Genomic DNA, 21,309 nt, shown 5'->3' with positions numbered 1-21,309 from the left:
AGGGATGCAAACCTGCAGAGCCTTTCCATCAGAGAATGGTAAATTGGAAGAAAAGATTAGGTCCTACTTTCAGAGCTTTGATCAAGTCCCCAGGGCTGTCAAGACTGCAAATTGAAAATATTTAATCTGGAAATCAAGGACAGGATGATTCTATTTTAACATAATGACTTTTCGGGGTAGGATAGCAAGTTGAGTATCCAAACAATAATCCCTACAAGGCACTGAGTTAAATATACCAGTGTGAGATTTATTTTTGATAGTGAGAAGTTTGTTTTCTTGTTAAGATATTAGCTTGCAACATTTTGCTGTGGAAAGTATACAAGTGCTAGAGTTTAACAAGTGAAATTAAAGATAGAAAACCATTAAAGAGAAACTTCTATGGAAGTGCATGCCATTTTTGCATTAAGAATACTCTCTAACACACAATGCGTTGTAAAGCTAACCAATACCATCTCAGAAAAAAAAAAAAGGATAAAATCTTCGCATAACCGTTAGTTGCTATTCACACAGGTTAGTTAAATGTTGGCATAAACGGGCTAATCCATGTAATTTTCTTTCTGCACCCCAGGCTATACAGCAAAAATCATCACTGGAGGAGAAGCTCTATAGCCATAACATTTATTTCACTTCCTTAATTTTCAGATGTTGCTGTAGATTAATGCCCAAATCCCAGATTCTGGAGCAAATGACTGCCATTGTGAAACTGAGCGCTAAGCCACATTGTTTATGTTTAGCAAATTGAAGAAAGCTCTAACGCTGAACAAAAAATGCACTGCACAATAGATGCTCCTCAAACCAACACATTATTTTATTATGAATATAGCTAGCACATTATAGTTCTGAACTCATTTATTCACTTCTTTATTCATTTTCAATATCACCTTTAGGAGCACTTTATGACAACTACAAGAACTACTCCATGGGCTCACCTCTACAGTGACTGAATTATCTTATTCCCAATTCATACAGTGAGGAGAAGCATTACAATCTGCTTTGCATCCCTATATCCTGATGCTTTTGAACTCTTTAGAAATTAATGCTATTTGGACTTACATAGCTTAATAACGAGTATGAAATTTTCATGGTAATCCATAGTGAAAGATAACTGATGATGCCGATAACATTCCGATCACTGATGTTCTGGGTAGTGGGGATACTTTGCAGTTTAGTAAACAGACATTAAGGAAAAGAAATGAGGAAACTTAAAATGATTAACGCCTCAGGTCAGGATATCCTTATTCAAGAGAGCAGGTATGCATATGGTTAAAGCTGACTGTAAAAATGCATTCTTATGATTGAGCCAAAAAGCTATGAGCAAAATGTCATGGTTCATATTTCCAGTTGAGCAGATGGAGTTGAGTAGTCCATACTATCTGAGTTAGAAATTAGATGTCACAGCACACAGGGGACATGGGAATGACATGCTCTTTCAGAGAACCATACCTCAGCATCCTCCTCTTCATCAGTCTGCCACCGGAAACAAAAAACAGAGTGGAGAAGGACAAACAGCAAGATTTAGGAAAGACAGTATGGTCAAACCACAACAGAGTAAGAGGCAACCATGGTACTGTTTATGCAATTACAGGATGACATAAAAATACAAAACATATAAGGAGTTCATTCCTTAGACGATCAGCTTGCCTTTTTTTTTTCCTTCAGTTAATTGTATGTAGAACGGACTGTCACTGTCAGTAGGGTATATAAACTTTTCCTGATTTTTCTTAGAGAAATTCTGAACTGAAACTACCCCTGAACCCATCCTATATCTCTTCCTTGAGTCACACGGTTGCTTGCCCACTTTCTGCCCTGTGGAAGCTGAGAGCACTAGGAAGGAGTTCCACTCATTTTTCCAGCTCTGTTCAGCACATGGAGGTCCTGGATGCTCTTTCTCCCGGTGGTGTGGTTGGTTTCTTGGCAATTCCTTTTCTCTACACTTAAGAGCTTGGTTATTTTTTGTTTGTTGTTTTTTGTTTTGTTTTGTTTTGTTTTGTTTTTTTAAAGTGGGAGCTTTGCGACTTCCAATTTAACAGAGCACTCGAATGCTGAGTAGTCTTTGAATAAATGCTTAATAATAAATGTTTAATAATAAATGATTAAAGTTCTTCAGCAGCTGCCCGATATCAGATCCTGGAAATTAGAGAGATGCAATTATTCTTTGTCATCAGGGTTTTCACCCTCTGTGACAGCAGGCATGTAAAACTATATTGACATTTACACTACATTAAATGCAATGGGCATATCAAAATATTGTGGCATATGGTGCATTCTTAGATTTGGGGATATACAGGGAATTAGCAAACTATTTAGAGTTGTGTTCCCAAATGCCTGGGGATTTCTTCATCGGGTTGCAAGATGCCCCACATGGAAGGCTCCCAAAGTAAAACACAAGTTTCTCAAGTATCTGGACTGTTTGTTTCCATAATTTTCAGTTTGATTCCTTATAAAGTGTAAACATAGCCCAGAAATTCGGTGCATTTTTTTTTAATTTGTGGGTTTTGTTTTGTTTTTTAGAAGAAGCATTCCACCAATGCTATTCCCCTCCCTAGTGTTACTAATACATATTTTTGACCTTATCTCCATCTCAGTTATGATTTTTGTCTGGGATTGATACATTCTGTTCCAGAAACATTCATCATTAAAAACAAAAGCCCGATTTACTTTGGCCCTCAGCTTAGTTTCAGCACAATCTCCATAAGAAGATTAGCTGTGAGAGTGCTGAGCAGCACTTTAACATTACTTTTTAAGGGTATGTTTTATTCAAAGAGTGAGATGCTTATTTTTCTTTGGACGCAGTGGCACTGACAGAAACACAGGCAGATATTTTGCAGAGGGACCTCGGCAGGTATGTTCCCTTTACATTATGAAAAAGTCCGTTTGTTTTTTTCCATCCTTTGACGGGTGGGGAGTCACGCCATAAAGCAATTGTTCTGAAGAAGGCCACTCTTCACTTTTTGGCATGAATAAGAAACAGAATGGAGAAGAATGGGAAGAAAGAACATACTTGTATCCTAATCCATAAGTACATCTATATAATAAATAAAAACTAGGAGGAGAGCAAATTAAGCTACACTATGTGAAAAGCACTCAGGGAAAGGTGAAAGAGCAGAGCACACACATTGCAAAGAGTGTGCTCAAAAAGAAAAAAAAAAGTATTATATTATTACTTTATTTTAAGCTAGATTTTTACAGGGAAAGACCCAGCTGCTGGCCTTCCTGTCCATTTAATCTACCTAAAAGTCATTTGCTCTGGACGTACTTTAAGGGCAATGTACTCCTCTCTGTTTGACTTTTTCACATGTACTATTACCAAAAAGCACTGGAAGAATATTGCTGTACTGAATATCTCCTGCAGGTACAAGACGTTAATTTTAAGAAAAAAAAAAAAAAAGGCTGCTTGATTCTTCTGTCATCTAGTATCGGGTATTGCAGGACAATCTGAGATTTCTCTCCTTCCATTGCTCTCTCCCTGCTTCCCATTTTCCCTTTAGGCTAGCATTTCTATGTGGTGGATTTGCTGTTTCAAAATATTATTTCTACTACATAGCAATTTTGGAAAAGAAACTCTTAAGTATCACGAAAAGCAGAGCTTCATAAATCTGGAAGACAGATGCTTATATTATCTACTATTAAAAATAATTTAAAAGCCCAGAGTTGTATCTATAGTTGCATTTCTTCTCTATTTTGCTTACTCGTTATTTTTAGTGTGCCTGAAATGAGTGACTGCTATCACTGGCTACAGCCAGATATAAGGTTACAGAGACTAGGCAGTTTTCCCTGTGAAACTGTGGCAGCTCACTGTTCTTATCCTATTTTTTTCCATCCTCCGCATCTTTCTCCCTCTCTCTCTCATGCAGACAACATTCACTGAGATTTAAACTGACAGTGCCCAGTCCGCTTCAGCTATTAAAGAACATACAAAGAGCTCTGTGGTAAAAGGCTGAAAAAAATACTCCTCATCGTGTTTCTCAGCCCTGCTCCACGTGAGCAGTTGCTGAAGCTGATGCAAGTTCTCCATGCAAAGAGCCAGCAGATCCTCTCCATGCAAAGAGCCAGCACCCTGCTGCCTTCCAAGTCTGCAGGGGAGACCAAGCTTTAAGAGATATGTGCCTTCTCGTTAAGAACTGGGACAGTTCTGGCTTACTCCTTTCCCATTTTTGCTAAAATCCTTCTTCTGCCTAAAAGCAATGTACTGTAAGGTGACAGAAATGAGATCCTCAGGGAACTTTCAAAAGAACAGGCAGGTAAATATCAAATAACCGCACAATACTTCTAGGTCACCAAAAGCAGAAATTAAAATTCCACATGACTACTTCTTATTAGAATTACTTTCTACAAAGACTTTCTTTCCAATGTCAAGATCTAAACTTTCTTCTATCAGTGTTTAGAAACTAGTTGAACATACCGTCAATGCATTACTGATATCTCTTCCCTTTCCAATGTCTTCAAATACAAAACACTAAGAAAATCAAAACCAGATACAAACCACAGCCAACACAAGACTACAATAAAACTCCCCTTTTTCATCATTCTTCACACATAAATATCTTTCATCCTGCTGATTTGGAAACTTGTTTTGAGGTAGATCTGACTTTGAAGTTGTCAAAGCAAGCTGTGATAAATAGTCTGGTGCAACTTTAATTCTGTTTTACCATGTACTGCAATCAAATGAATGGTAAATGAGACCATATTACTGGGCTACAGTTAAAGAGATTTAGTAAGTCCTGAAATAACCATATGGCTGCATGAATAACTTCCTTAAAGAAGGGGAGTTTTAAAGAACGTCTTTCTTCTTTTTTTTTTTTCTTTAAGCTAATAGAACCATTACATAATTATAAATTAGTGACAGGTAAAAATGCTCCCTTTCTGTGGACCTCAAAGATATTTTTAGATGGAATACTAACTTTTAGGTGGCATTTAATTGTTGTAAAATCTCAACACTATCTTGAGCTGAACAGACATCTTCCAAGAACAGTTTTTCTGGGAAAGGCCTAGCTGCCTCGTTTCCTACATTTTCCAGAAAACAGCCATTGTCCCTGGCTCTGCTCTTCACTGACTAGCTGTCAGCCCTGAGCCTTTCTCTGGTTTGAAAGGGTCCCTTCTCTCCGCTTCCTGAACCCAGCTGCCGGTGATCAGATTTCCTTCTCCCCTCACTTTTCCTGGAGGAACAGGACACAGCGAAGCTTTCTCAGCCCTGCCACAGCCGGACAGAAACAGAAACACTACATCACATAGTAGGAAACACTACATCATATAGTAGGAAAACAAGAGCTCCGTCACATCTCAGTATCACTTAAACTAGTCAAAACTACCGAAGCTATCTGAGGAAATGAAAATTTTAATTTACCAATCTCTTCGGTTAATGCTAGCTTTTCTCTTCTCTAGAATATGGCAGAAAAAACGAGAAGCAAGTGAAGAGAGTGATCTCAGTTCCCCAGTGGTAATTTTCAAAATTTTTATGACTATATTATACCCTTCACATAAAATCAGAGCCTCTTCCTTAACCTGAGGCTAGACCAAAAGGAAGATCATTTGAGATAGTAATACAGGTTCAACATTTTCTCTAGATGGGGCAGATTACCAAATTTAAAGAGGATATTGCCAGGAAAGACCTACAAATGATTGTGAGTCGATGACTTAAATACAATCTCAATTTATATCAGTCTCAATACATAGATATATATATATATATATTTTGACCTATGTTGCCTGAGCCATAAAACTGTAATCAGCTTAGGGCTTTTCATGCCAAAGGCAGGGGTAGCTTCGTATGCAGTGAACTACTCGCATCTAATCGAGACTCCAGATTTGGATTTTGAGACAGCTGGAAACTTTTATTAAGTACTGGCACTTCTTAAAACTTTATTTGGATTGAGTCAAACTACATCAGCCTAAAGAAAAAATGAAGATTAAAAAAATCAAGGGAATTTTAAATCTTACTATGCTGAGAAAACTAATCTTGTTTTAATTTATTTTATCAGTATGCAAGTATACAGTCAAAAAGGTTGCAGGGTAACATCTTTTGTGAACATAAATTTATCCATTCTTTCAGAACCCCAAAGTAGTCTGTTCCATTAAAATTGGCTGTTCTGTGGTTTAATGTTAAGAGGAAAATTGCTGCACATGTGCATGCATATATAGATAAATAGATAAAACACTGAGATTAAACACTGTATATTAGGATATTCAAAGATGGAAGAAAAAAATCCATTTAAATTCATTTGTAACCACTTAAGTGGCTACAATGGCTCACCATTTAAATCACATCCTCAGTTAGAAGCCTAATTTCTAGGTTTTTTCCTTTTTTCATATTCTTGTCTGATCACGTACACATAGCTCCTGGTGTCTTCTAGATATTTTAGGCACTGTCTGTGTAACACACAGAGATGCTCTTTTTGGATGCTTAATTTCAGTTTGTTCTCATTCTGTAAACTGGTATGAAGCAAAAAATATGCTCATTCAAGGACCTGCAAGTTTTGTTTCCTAAGAGAACAGAGTTCATAACTTACAGCAGAAGAAACTCCTAAGAATAAAAATAAAGATTAATAACACTTTATATATGACATTCAACGAAAGAAAGTTTTAAAAATCCATGTTGTGGGAGGTACATTTTGCCACTTACATCTGTTATCATTTTCCCTCTGGTCTTGTTTCTTTCCCTGTGGTTAGCTCGTTTCTGTTTTTGCTGCAGAACTCGTTCCCTGGTGGTGCGGTATTCCAGAGCAAATTCGCTAATAATTTTGCAGAACTTATTGATGTTGACTTCACGTATTGCATAGGGAGGATGGCCCATAAATAACAAAAATGAGTGAAACCTGGAAAACAATGAGTTCATAAAAGCAAAAGGAAAAAATCTTTATTGATGGTTTCTGGGGGGAAAAAACCCAACATTTCAATGAATGCATTTATTACTTTATTAGCTCCCATCGTTTCACTTGTGCTACAGAATTTTCAGGGATGCTTTGCATAACATTGGCATGTTTTATAATTAAAACCATGAAAGCCTTGTCTATGATAACTTTATCCCAGTCCACTTTCCCAGGCTCATGCAGGAGATAAGATGTTTATGGAACTCCATCTACTTTATATGACTAATTTGGCATGTGAATGACCAATTTCATTTCAGTTCTAGAAAAAATATTTATTAAATTTCAATTCTATTTGCGTGTATAAAGCAACTTCAAAGAGGCTGTTAGGATGTTGGGGAAAGTCTAGACAAGAAGATTTACAGGCTAGCAAACACAAGAAGGAAAGAATTTCTGGTTCGCAAAACTGACCATAAAATTATATTATCTACCAAGTGCTTTAGTTTGGGATACTCTAAATTTGCTGTTTTACTGCTTCTGTGGCATTCAAAACTTTCACACTATTTGCAGCTTTTACTATTGTTTCTGTGTTGCATGATTTACAACAGTGCAATAAATGTTTACAAATGCACGGGAATTCCTTTCAAATGCATCTACATCCCTGATGATAAATAGTCTTCCCAATCCTAGAAAGATGCATGTACATGGATACATTTTTTGAGAACTATAGTCAATGTTGCAGGATGTAATAGGAAAAAGTTAATATTTTTCTTATTTGTACAATGCATATGGTAAACGTAACAGGAAACCTGTGAATTCACTTCCCTTCCACTGCAATTAGGATTTCTGATCGCTTACGGCATAAAAACCAGGTCATTATGAAAATAAAATAAGAGCTGAATTAACTTCTCAAGTGTATTTCCACAAATTTGGGATCATTTGGAATCCAGATCCTAATTTTGATGCCAGCAATTACAAGTTGGAAAATCTCTAAAGCTTTCATTAATAAACAGGACCACAGATAAATTACTCAGATGACTTAAGCTACATTCTACATTTGTGAATCTGGGAAAAAAAAAAAAGCTCAGGTATATTGCAGAATTATCACGGATATGTACATTTGAAAGCACTGCAATTACTGTTAACTCCATTGGATGAAACTAAATCCAACGGCAAATCCTAAGGAGAGGAATCTTAATTCTGTCTTCTGCTGCGTAAGCATAAAACACATAGATGCAGATCTTGCAAACAGGAGTGGTGCTGCCTATAGAAGAACTCCCTGTACAAGACTCATTACAACTTCTGCATATGACAGATTTGTCATTACAACTTCATTTTTTTTTGCTACAGCCTGTTATTGTTTTTCAGAGAGTAAGCCAATCCCCCTGAAAAGTATTCAGGGAAGCACAGGAAATATACCAACTTAATCATGAAGCTGCTAGCTTTTGGGGATCAGGAGTTAAAAGACCCAGTTATTGCACCCTGAGAATAAATGGATCCTGGATCCTTGCTTCTTTTAATCAGAAATACAGAAACTTTCTGGAGTGAGGCTTTTTCTTAAATGGCGTTTATAACAAAGTATGTACCACATACATCCTGATAGCATTACTTGCTGGAATGTGGATTAAACACTTCTAAAAACATATTTATGATGTCATAACGCATAATTTTAGCAAGTCACTTATCAACAAGATATTACTGTCACCAATCTAATTCCGTACCTGTTAATTATTCTTCTATGAACAATCTTCAGGATTATGATTCTTTCTGCACAGTCTTTAAGGAACTCGGACATTTTTTGCTTTAGACTTGGCTTCATTTCATGCTTTGCAATAGCTTTAAGGTGATCCCATGATGCTTTGCACCGTCTTTCCATCTGACACAAGTTTTCCTGGAGTTGTTCAAAGTCAACCTGAAAAAAAAAGGAAATGAAAATGTAACACTTTAAGCGAAAACACTGAGGTAGTATACTTGGATATCTGAACAATGCAATGTATGTATAAGAAAGGGTCAATGTCGTGGCAGCACAACATTGACTCATTATTAATTACTACTAAATAATTAAGAAATAGCTTTCTCTGTCATGTTTCATCTAGACATGAAATGTTAGTAAGGAAAACTGAAACCAAAGAAATACCCATATACATAGATACTTGGTTTTAGTCTTGGAGGCCTAACATCTAAAGAAGGGACAATAAAATATTGTGATGTGTTTTTTCCTTTACTAATAACTTCATGCCTGCACCAAGCAACTGTATGACTCAGTTATGTCTGAGGTAATACAAAACTTTCTTTTTTTTTTTTTTAATCCTTTTCTCTACTACTCATAGCTTTTTATACCCTGTTTACTGCTCACTGTTGCAGCCAGCCAAAACTTCTCCGATTTAGGAAGCACTTGGATCTATTCCCTACCCCTGCACTGACTTGTTAATAGATGATCTACTTCTAATCACAAAATTCACGAGCAAGAATTTTTTAAAGCTCTATTGAAAGTAAGTGCTATTTAGTGATCTCAGCACTAACTTTCATCCCTTGAAATACAGTACAAATTTGCTGGCTTGTAACAAGATCATATAATGGCTTTGAAAGTCAACACAGTTAAAATAAATGACTGTATCCTACAGTAACATTCATCAGGACGGAAGCCAACACATTCCACGGAAGGTGAGAGAGAGCTTCTCCTTAATTCATCAACCAAAAAAGGTGTTCAGACTGCAATGGCCTGCAGAAGACATTCAGGATGCGTTGCTAACAACTGAACAACGTGCATTAATGACCCAGCCACAGCACATAACAGATGAAAAAAGTAAAACTACCCAACACGTTCTTGAATTCTGAAGAAAGGAAAAATTTATCTCATAATACCACTTCACAATGCAGATGAACTCAAGCTATATAACACAGATTTAGCCCTCAGATTCCAAATGTGTCAGCGTTACAGGATGTTACAGTCTGGTACTCTAGTTAATTCCTTAAGCATAAACAAAAACCAGTGTCAGGGAGAGGTTTTAGTTCACTCTTTTTAGTTCTCACCCACTGCTGAGACCTATACTGAGGACAGCCATGAGAAATGCATTATTATTAAGAAGCTCCTGGTATTGATTTGATTTGTTTTTGCTGTTATTTATAAAGCGATGAATTTTTCCTCTTCACAAGGAAATATAAACATCCTTTGATCCATTCTGCTATTCAGAAAAGCCCTGCAGGCGGAGCAGCTGTGGGGTTTTTGTTTTCCTTATATCCATATCAATGCATATGCTAAAAGACCAAAAAAAAAATCCTTTCCAGGTCGGTATTTTCACTGTTGATGATAAACACATTGCTACTCTCCATAGATGGTATATCTCAGGGCTGTCAAACTCATTTTCACTGGAGGTCACATTCAGCCTCGCAGTTGCTTTCAAAGGGCCGAATGTAATTTTAGGACTGTGTAGATGTAACTACTCCTGGTCACTTTTTTGTGGACAGAAAGGAACATACAGAAAAGTATTCACGTACGAAATATTAAAAGTCAAAATTTTTCCGAGACAAACATGCACTCCATCTGATATTTCATGAAGTGCTTTTCCACTGGAGCAGATTTTGCAGGTAGGCACAGAATCCATTGCATTTCGGTCGGCTTTAGGTCTTATACGCAAGGAGTGAAGTGAGGCTTTTTTCATACTTGACATAGAATACAGGATCCCTTTCCTTTATCCAAGGTGTAGGAACTGCCTCCCAACAGAGCACCAGGTAACAAAGCTAAGTCTGCAGATCTTTCTAAAAAACACAAGTGACCAAACAGCCTGTTGACAAGATTTTTTCCTACTAATCTCACTGCAGTGGGATGTAAACATTCAGGCTGGATCAGCTCAGAGTGAAAATTCTCAAGTCAAAAATATTTGGACTCTGCTACTGAATGTATCAAAACATTTGATAATTTGTAGCTTTAGAGTACTACCTGCATGACATTTCAAATCACAGAAAACAAGCTCCCCCCGGCCCAGCCCCTTTTTCTCCTAACAGCAATAGCACTAATGTGATGCTCTCCCATGGGAAACAGTGTGAGGTGACAAACAGTTATCCTCACTGTATCTCCTCTCTCCTTCATTTACATACCCTGCCCTCTTATTTCCTCTGCCATCCCCCTTTTTTTCTTCAGTGCTCGTGTTCAGATAAGAAATTGGCCATAAACCTCACAGCACAGTAAAGCAAAAGAACCACTGAGCGCTGATCTTCTAACTGGGCTCTCCTGCAATTGCAGACACTCGTACACAGGATCCAGGTGATGTTGTTTTCTAGGCTAGTGGAATATAATATCCTGTTTGCATGCCGCCAATTAGTGTATGTTAAGTGTAGGTATCAGCCCTCACACAGACTGGCTTTCCACAGCTATCTGAAATAGCAGTATGTATTATTAACTGCTAAAATACACCAAAATACTGTTGAAGATGCTCTTATTCTGCGAACTCTTACATTTTCTGAGCCTTGCAAAGCTGTTGGAGCATTAACCAAGGCAGACAGCTACTAATTCCCTTAATTATGAGCACCAGATCCCACTGACAAGTAGGATCCTGAGGAATTCGACATCCTCAGATCCTCTTCTCTCTTCACAGTGAAGCCAAATGCATCATAGACATGAAGAAGCTTTTACTGTATCCTAACCAGCAGCAGTCCAATGACCATGTGGCCAACAAGCCTCTCCGTTTTATGCACATCTGTGTCATAAAACAGCAGGTACTTGCATCAGCAAAAAATGTAAGTAAAATTCAGATCCTTCTGAAAAGCAACAATTCAGCCTCGCTTTAATTGAGATAACTGACAATGAAAGATGAGCACAGTGGTCCAAACCTAGATCAATATTTGTGCACAAATGTTCAAAAGTAGTCACATTGTTCAGCAATATCCTTGTAATTACCTTTTTTTTGGGGGGGGGAAACATGAAAAGGCTTATATAATACCATACCACATCCCTGCCAGTCCACACAGCATTCCCAAGGGAAGAAGAATCACACCTTTTTATTTATTTCCAACACATTATTAAAAGAATTAATGCTGCATAATAGTAGAAAGATACCATTCCTTTCTTTCATTCATTCTTTCTTTCTTGAAGGGAAAGATGCACCAATTCGAGGTTTTGGAGGAAGGTGGAAACACTCATTCTTCTTCCTCCTCAGCTCAGTGCACGTATGTGCAAAAGACATGCGGCTTGCTGGCCCTGCTTACTGTTACCTTCTGCTAAAACTTAAAAAAAAAATCTCTTTTTTTTCCTCAAGCAAAAGAACGAGTCATCTTAGGCTCTTATGTAAAAAACAGTTACTTTTCTTTCAGACATAGTGTAATGTTTATTTGCATTTGTAAATCAATTTAGAAAAAGCAACTTTCTAAATGCTCCTGGGATATATTTGGTATTTTTCCCCTTTCTCCTGCCAGGTTCCTCTCCATTCACAAGCACAGTAACTGAAAAATACAACTAATTGTTATTTATCTGTGAAATCTCTTGCTAGGGCTACTGTTCAGTCTTCTGAGAAGTGCCTTTGTAGACACTGTTGCATCAGAGTGGAATAGCCAGAGACAGTCCATCCAAATAGGATTTAAAAGCTAGTTTATATGACACAAGCCCTGCAGGGTCAGCTGTATTCAGGAAACTATTGCCATAACTCACTAATGGGCAACTTTAAAAAAAAAAAAATCTATTTTTCAATTCAACGCACCACCATATTTTGCACAAATAATACTCAGACCAAGAATAAAACCTTCCAACCACATGCCAGCAATGCCAGCACTCATTTTAATCTCTTTATATCATTATTTATTGCTTGCTACCATAGTAGCAGATGAGTTTGCCATAAACAACACCACAAAAAAGAATTCTACCAGCTTTCTTACTTTGTTGGGCTGACAATTCAATACAGCACGATACACCTGCAGCCCAAATGACTTCTGTTCTCTCTGGGTTTCACCTGACTCAAAAAGCTACCACCACCATCAAATGGCTCAGTGTTTGCACTTCCCTGCCCATTCAGGTTCCATGAACACTAATTCTTCAAAAGGCCTATTCTTTTTTCGAGTTCAACTCCATGCCATACATTCAATATCACCTGTTGCATATACAAGTTTAAAACTTTTAAATTCATGCAATACGAGACCATGCCCTAGTCATTCAGGCAGGACACATAGCAAGGAGGCTTTCTGGTCTTCCGGTTGCGATGTTATTTCTCTGTGTGACCACAAATATCTCACGACAACACAGGAATTGGACTCTTATAATTTGTTGGGAGAGAGGGAAGGGGCTGCTCTGAGGCGTCATTGGGAATTAAATGTACTGGCTCAAACCTAAAGTGCCTTCCGCTATATATTCCCTAGGGCAGCATATACAATTCAAGGTATGCATTGCCATGCACAACAAACAGCTGTAGCTGCTGTGAGATAAGAGGTCATTTTTCTTCAGCATTCCCTCAGCTGGAATGTGCTTTACACACACGCTTCCTCTTCCAGCTAAATCTCCTTCTGTCTCTGGGCTAAGCTCCTCTGCTACTGGGAGTACTGAACTGTCCTAAAATCAGAGATGCTGCACCTGATTACACTGACATTTCCTGCCCCCTGTATTTACATTCAGTCCTTGAACAGGGTAAAAAATGTCACAACTGGATTGAAGTGGAAAAACCCCAAAAGAAATAAATAAAAGGAAACTGGCGAAGCTGAGGTTTCCACTTCTTTTAAAAAATTACTGTAAATTATCCAAAGTTTTGTTCTGAAGGCCAGTGAATAACTTGTTATGTAGCCCATGAAAACTTGTGTAGCCTCAGTATCCTTGTATAAGTTTTCTATTGCTTGATACTATATTTATTGTTTATTGCTACAGCTTTTTTCTTTTAATGGTGAACATATCAAGTCCAGATATTTTCTAAGGAAGACCTGAATCTCTGCATTTTTATTCTACCCACAAGGTGCATTAAATAGAAAATGGATGCTTTCACAATGACAAATGTTGTCTTAAATTCACAATATTTTATTGCACATCATAGAAAGATATACATAATCACAGTCAAAATCTTTCTCTCTTCAAAGTTCAAGATAGTTTCTCCAGCAGACCACAGCCTAGTCTGAGCTGTTTATAATTTAGGATCGGACCGTTCGTTCTCTCATTATTACAGGGATGTGTTCTGGCAGGGAACACAAAATCTTCCTCTTTTCCTGAGCTGGTTCAGCGCCAAAGGAAATTCTGAGAATTGCTCCTTGCAAATACACCGTCATCTGAGCGCAGCGACCTTCTGTGGCGTACGTTCAAAACTCTGTCTCCTCCAGTGTTTCCACACTGGCTTGCTTCACTGAATGTCACAAGAATTATCCCAAGACCAATGTTAGACCGACCTGCACACTGTTGGCCACACATTAGATACCAGCTCTCAAAAGCCAGCAAAATATAAAGGAGGCTCTGTCCAGATATTTCTAATTGTAGGGTAAGAGGTGGCATCCTGTTAAAATGATTTTGGAAATGAGAACACCTGAATCAATCCTCTAATTGAAAATTAAAAATTAAAGGACAGAGGTGCTTACTGAGGTATGACCAGATGAGTCTGTCCAATTATATACGCACCTCCACTGCATTTTAGTTCCTCAAACAATCTACAGTAAACACAGTAGTATGAGATCTTTTTGCAGGTGCTGTATGACAGCTCCCACGATCTTGGATGAAGAGGAGCAATACCACTAAGTGGTGACGCAGGTCACTTCAGTTGCATATGGCACCTGCAACACTACGTGCAGCCATTTCGCTTGGAACGTCATTGAAACACTGCAATGCTGTCTGGTACATCTGCTAAACTTCACTTGCCCTCTTTCAGAAAAAAACCCTGAAGTCTCCTTTGCCACTGAAGCTCCTTCCCCTGTACCGCAGCCTGCCCTGCACCCAGCCGGCTCTGTCTTATCCTGCTCCAGCTTTGCCTTTGCTCCTGTCAGCCCACGCCAGGCCCTGGGGCAGCTGCTGCCGTCCTGGCAGCTGACACCACAAGGGATGATACAACCGTAAGAAACCTTGCATCCCCCAGCTCCCTTTTCCCATGGAAAATTATTAGACTTTCGGCATTTATTTTTGCTTGAAATAACATAGGGAAAGCATACTTAAACGATAATTGCACACAAATACTTCCTGTCAAGCGACACAAGGAGAAAGCCCACTGAAGCAGCGCAGGAGGCAGCATGATCTTCCCTACTTTTTTCTTCTCTCCTTTCTCTGCTTTCCAGCATATCGAGCAGAAGCTCCAGCACGCCAGCACAGCACTGCTGTTTCAGCCACCTCCTTTCTCCCCACACATCCCTGCCAAGTCCCTCGGAGGGCAGCTGCAGGCTTCCTTCTCCCTGGCGTACATCTTAGTCTCGTCCTAAATTCCTTCCTACCAGCGATCCCTGCTTTCTCTCCTGTGTTAACATTTCCTAGTGCTTACTTTTAAAGGCTGCCTGCTTGTCCACTGCCTAGTGTCCGCAACGAATCCAAGTGTCTTGCTGCAAGGGTTAAAAACCAGCCACAAGTTTGGCATTTTGTAAGCAAATTGAAATTAGCGGGAGAAAAGGATAATTACTAGTTTGCTCTATGGAGCTGACCAGCTCTCAAATGTATGGAGAAAAATATTTATGGGGGTGAAAGAGAAGATGAACATTTTTAATAACAATACTTTTTTTATTCACTGAGAAGATACTAGTGCTGATGCAACCCCTCCTTGCCATATTAGTAAGGAAACTTCTAGGAAAAATACTGAGTTTAACTGCAGAAATGTGGGGTTCTGCTTCAGTATTAGGTACATCAGTTCTGGTACAACTGCAGTGAAAAAAACGATCAACCAACAAAACAAACACCAAAACAAAACTTAAAATATGCTTAAAAAAAAGGGGGAAAAAAAAGGAAAAAAAATGTTTTTCATCATGGGATACCAAACAATCAGTGGCCTCCATGATCTTTTATATTTTTATACAACTATGAATACTTTTATTTATCTAGAAGTCTATTTTTTGGTCATTATTTTACTTGTGTCTGCATTTTTTTGCCATTTATGACTTCAGTCCTTCCACAAAAAGCCACAAGTTTTGCAATACTATACCATTTTGTTTCTAGTCTTTCTAAGTCCTTTCTGGTGAGGCAGGCTATTTTTTTTTATTTTATGAACTAAGGCTCAGGAAATTCTCATATGATGTGCATCTCAGGGGAAGGTGCATCTCTGTTTAGCTACAGGATGAAAATTGTTTACCCTTTGTGGCTTCTGAACAACATTTGTAGACAAAAGGGAGCTCAAAATACAGTCTAATCCACAGTGAAATATTAGTTCTCTTTTCCTGTCGGCTTTCCTAAACCAAGATTTCGCCTCGTCTGTGAACATTCCCTTGAAGCGGGCAGCTTGGATGGCTTCCATATCCTAACTCTGATTTGTGGCCGCTAAGATCAAGTGGGAATAGGGCTTGTTACTGTAATCCATCAGTGGTGTAACACATGCAGGAACATCCCAAAGAGGGAGACCTTGGGCGTCACGGGGAACGTTAAGGCTATAATTTCTCTTAATGTGATTTTGTCTGGCCTTTTCAGAATTTTGTCCGCTTTGGGCAGGGACACTATATCAGCAAACCACAGACTGAAAGACTGTGCTCAATTTTATATGTTCTTAGACCTAAAAATTTTTTTAAAGTGACAGCATTGGGTTAAGCTATCTTCCACTTTCTAAAACTGAAAAATAGAAGATTCATTTGAGAGTACGGCATACACGGTGGTGTGGATCTTGGAAAACAAGGGCTCTTCTATATTATGGTAATTTTCAGTTTAGTGATTAACTTGATACCAATCTAAAAAAAAGTGAAATAACTTCTTAACAAAGAGAAAAAGTGGGAAATGAGAAACCAACATACCTAAATGTTAAGGGATGAAGAATCACTCAAAGAAAAAAAACCCAAACAAACCAAAAAAACCACCACAAAAAACCAAAACAACACCACCACCACAAAAATTTAAACCTTCCAAACATGAGAAACCAACCTCAGTGAAGGCAATAAAACAGAGCCTAAACATAGGCTGTACAAAAGGAAAATTAGGAGAACAGAGATGGAATCCAAAGAGCAAATATCTAAGCATATTAAAAAAAAAAGCCACAAATGCCTTTATGTTATCGATAAAGACCTAGGAGGTCCTGGATCACTGGACATGAAAGCCAATGAGGAAGACAAAAGTTCAACATGACTTATTTTCATCCAGCTTCACCACAAAGGATGTTGGGGAGAAATGTATCCTGGCACCTGCTTTTATTTTCCTGTATTTTTTTAAATAGATGTCAACTACTAGCAAGGTTTGAATACTTGCTGGCAGAAACAAATGTGTTGGAGGAGGATGATAGCTTACAAAGCAGTAAACAAGCAGAAGACAAGAATTCTGACAGCAATTTAAGAAATTGAGCTACTGAATGAGTATGCTTTCACTACACTTAGTAACTTAAAAGAATCAGAGGATAGCAAAAGTTTCAGCTATCTTTACAGAAGCAGCAAGGCTGATTCAGGAGACTATAGAGCTCCAAGCTTTATCACTCTATCTGTTAACTGGGCTGGAAGGCTGAATAACAGAAAATTAAAAACATCAAAATAATCACTGGATTCTGAATATTTTTTTATAAAAGAGGGGACAGATAAGAGCAAGTAAAGACAATTAGATTTCTAAAATCTTTACAAGAGCCTCATGCAGGCCACCTATGAAATGTAAGGTTAAGAGAGCCAACGAGAAGAAGGAAGACATTGATTCTCATCTGATGACAGGATTAACAGCAGGTGTCTCGTGGTTTGTACTTTGTATTTCAAAATTATCTGGAAACAAGGAAACACACTGAGAGGGTGAAATCTACAGATGGCAAGAAATTATTCAGATTAGTCCTGATTTAAGATTATTAGGGGTTTGAGAGATAAGCAGTAAATCTGCTCCAGCAGATCATGGTCATTACTGTAGATCCCAATCAAGTGCTCACCACAGGCAGGACCAGGCTCATTTTAAAAGATGGAGAAAAAATATGGAAAGGAACCACTCCCTCCAAAAAACAATAATATGTAGAATGATTATTTGAGACTTAAACAAGGATCTTAGCAGTCTGGTTTAATTTGATTTTGCACTGAAAAGGGTGATGGACCAGATGACCTTCAGAAGTACTTTCCAACCTAAGTTATTCTATGAAATAGAGAGAGAGAAAAAGTTTCGACTATTCAACACATTCAGACAATGAATCCTGAAACTGGCAAATGCAACAGCAGACAAAATTAGATTATGAATTCACTGCCACAAGAACTGTGCTAGGAGACACAACAAGATTTAATTTTCCCTGTTTTAAAAAAATTGTATTACACAGGGTTTCCCCTCCCCCGCTTCCACATATCCCAACAAGGTGGCTTTTGGAAAAGAAATCGTTCCTCCATTTGATGCACATAATTAGTATTATGACTCATGAAATAATTTTTTTCTAGGAAAGATCTTCCTCCTTCTTCAAAGCTTCTTGTGCTCTCCTCTCAAGGAGCTGGTATTGGCCACTATCTGAATCACGACACTGGACTTGATTGATATTAGTATTATCTGCTGTAATTATTTCCATTTTCACATGAGACGTGACTCCACACCAGAATTTTCATGTTCATTATCTCCTTATTGTATTCTGTCATGTTTACTCCAGTAATGACTGATGTGCTGTTTTTAAGGGTCGTCCATGAAACCTCACACTCTGAGAGCTCCAAGAGTGAGGTTACAGTGTTTTTATCATGCCTGCTAGCAGAAGTAATAAATAATCTGAATACCAAATAAAGCCATTGACCAGACCTATGCATTAGCTAAGGGATGATAACCTTTTAAAAAGAGGTGCTGCCGCAGGTTTTTTTATTTCTATTTATCTTCCCTAACTCCTAATAATCAAAGTTATTGTCAGGAAGAGGACAGAAAAGGAGTTAAACAAAATATTTCAAGGACGCTTTCATTCTGGAAACAATTGTATTACAAAAAAATTCATTCCTTCCATTGCCCTTAAAAGATAGAGAAGCATCTGCCTTGAAAAAGAGATTCCCTCAAACCACAGAGGAAATATATTTGAACATATTGGCCAAATAAAGTTTTAACCTGAAAACTGTTCCTAATAGTTATATACATTAGTAATGTATATAACATTAAAATGGCTGTCATAACATGACTGCCTATTAGTACACTGATGAGGAAACCACCTTACAGATAGAGATAAAGCTCAGAAGAGAGACTACTTGCATTTTTGAAATTCAGTGGGAGTGACAAAACAAATCCAAGTTCATAAAAAGTGTTGTGATAACGGAGGAACAAAATGCAATAAAATAAAATCATAAATACTTCACTTTAAAGTGAGTTTTAAAAAACCATATACATATATAGATATTTACCCGCTAGACATACCTTGGCTGACCTAGTGATGGCCCCGATCTCCGAATAAAGATCAGTGCTGTCTGGGAACTTTTCCACCACCATAGTGCAGACGTGGTGCAGGAGGGACTGCTTATGCACTGTGTCCTTGACTTCTGGAACCTTCTCGAGGTAGCTCAATTCAAAAGCTTTGGCCTGTAAGGGGGAAAAAAGGGAAGAATTTAAAAGTAAAAATGTTCACTCCTCCCCATGCAGATTGGTAGATATAAATTATTACCAAGTAGGGGCAGAGGAGAAAGAAGAAGAAGCCTAAAAGAGAAGAAACTTATTGCTTTTATTGATTTTTAACTTGCTGAAGAGTAGGCCTAAAATCACTCCATCTGCAGTGAAATGACTCATGGCACAGTTCTCACATTTTGAAAGGGGAACATCAATACTAAACTCAAGGGAGGTCCACCAGAAGGGTCCCTTGCTCCACAGCTCCTTCAGGTTATGCTCAGAGGCAAAGAGCATCCTGACACACAATAAAAAGTAAAAGTAGGTTCTGTGTTCTACATTTTTGTTCTGGTACAAAATAAATACTGCAACTGTCATAATAGTTTTGACTTTGGGTGTTCTGAAGGAAAAAGCTGTGGGGGAAATGCTGGGACATCACGCTTACGTTTGTTCCATTCAGAAAGTTCCCAATGGCTAGTAGAGTAGAAAGGATCAATCCCAAAGTTTTATTATGCTCCAGTTGGTCCATTCCTTCCTTCAGGTCTAGAAGTGGTTCTGCAACTTCCTGCCATGCGAAAGGAAACAAGAAAGTGAAGGTCGTAGTTGGCTCTACCTGCTTTAAGTTTTTAATTCCACAGTTTAGATTAATTACTGCAAAAAGTTCCTGAACTGGCGTCTCACAGAGAGCAAACTGGCCATGTGTGCTGGCTTTCTTCCATGTTCCAGCTAATAAATCACATGCAAGGACAGCAAAAAAATACATAAAATACTTTCCTAATGTTGCTTCTTTATGTATGCAATTGCCTTACTTGTCCTGGGGATTATTCTGTGATTCCAAACAGGAGAGAGAGAATCACAGAAGGGGCTGCTGCACTTGAGTTAGATGCATGAACATCCCCCTGCCCCAACCGATAAAAAAGCTTCTTATAACTATTTTTTCTAATATGTGAAAAACAAACAAACAAATGTTAGAACCCTGGCTTACTGGATGTTCATAGCCTGACCGGATGTTTGTAGCCTGACCCTAAAGATTTCTTCAAACGATGGCCACCTCTGAGTTTTTGATACAGTTTAGTGCTTGTGTGATTTTAAAACTGAAAAAAACCCCACTGCAAACATCAAGATTTACAAGTGTTCTCATTTAATCTCTTAACTTAATTCATCTTCCATCCACACATGTTAGATTCTGAGTATAGGTATGTAAACAGACAAGGCTTGAAAACAAATTCTGTTCCATTACCTCGGGAAGTGAACTACACCAGAGTTCAGAAGAAGAGAATGAGGGTAACTGAGTTGATGGAGCTTATTTCTATGTCTTTGTGCAAGGCCCAGGGCTATTTATTTTGCATGCACAGTAACAGTTCACATTGTTTCTTTCTCCAAATGCCATCCTAAGCAGCCATGAGCAGCATTCTTTTCCCAAATTATTACGTTCTTTATGAGCCAAGAAGCCAAATTTAAGCTGTCATTTTAGACCAAGAGGCCAAATAACCAAGAACTTCACTTTCTTGGAGAAATACCATGGGCCACTGAACAATTGTAGTGATCTTTTCCCATAACTAAGAACACAAAGATGAAGGAAACATACATTTTTAGCCAGTACAGAACAATTAATCTATTGAAGAGAATATGGCAAATGTGAGACAAATTGAGATGGCATAGTGAGCAAAGTAATTTATACATCAGAGGAGAGGTGCTAAATAGTCCAAGTCAATCAAGTTAAACTAAAATCAACAAACTGCTGCACAAAATTTTCTGAACTGCTTTATGAGTCAGGGTTCATTTAGTTTGTTTTGTTGCATTATGGGGATGAATCAAACTGCTCTGCATCTGCTGTAAACACTATTGAACTATTTAGTTGCATCAATTTGCAATCTGCTAAAAATCATTCCTAAAAGGTTAATTTTAAACATTCAG

At 38.0% G+C, this 21,309-nt stretch overlaps 1 protein-coding gene across 9 annotated transcripts in view; it reads right to left on the bottom strand.

Moving 5' to 3' along the window:
- The window catches only part of FHOD3 (formin homology 2 domain containing 3), a 399,651-nt gene that overhangs the window by 25,173 nt on the left and 353,169 nt on the right, over positions 1-21,309 (bottom strand). For 7 of the 9 annotated variants that reach the window (XR_010605872.1, XR_010605873.1, XR_010605874.1 and 4 more), the window contains 5 exons: positions 19,838-19,957; positions 19,210-19,371; positions 8,525-8,715; positions 6,620-6,812; positions 1,444-1,467 (listed from right to left, as the gene is read on the bottom strand). Coding sequence is in view for 6 of the 9 variants with exons in the window: in XM_065630338.1 (XP_065486410.1) it covers positions 1,444-1,467; positions 6,620-6,812; positions 8,525-8,715; positions 19,210-19,371; positions 19,838-19,957 (690 nt within the window). In the remaining 3 variants the exon portion in view is untranslated. The remainder of the gene's footprint in view (positions 1-1,443; positions 1,468-6,619; positions 6,813-8,524; positions 8,716-19,209; positions 19,372-19,837; positions 19,958-21,309) is intronic. The other 2 variants (XM_065630339.1, XM_065630342.1) reach the window with 1 other exon arrangement.

This window comes from Caloenas nicobarica, chromosome 2 (genome assembly GCF_036013445.1).
Source record: "Caloenas nicobarica isolate bCalNic1 chromosome 2, bCalNic1.hap1, whole genome shotgun sequence".
Classification (NCBI taxonomy): Eukaryota; Metazoa; Chordata; class Aves; order Columbiformes; family Columbidae; genus Caloenas; species Caloenas nicobarica.
This window is presented reverse-complemented; position numbering and strand designations above follow the sequence as displayed.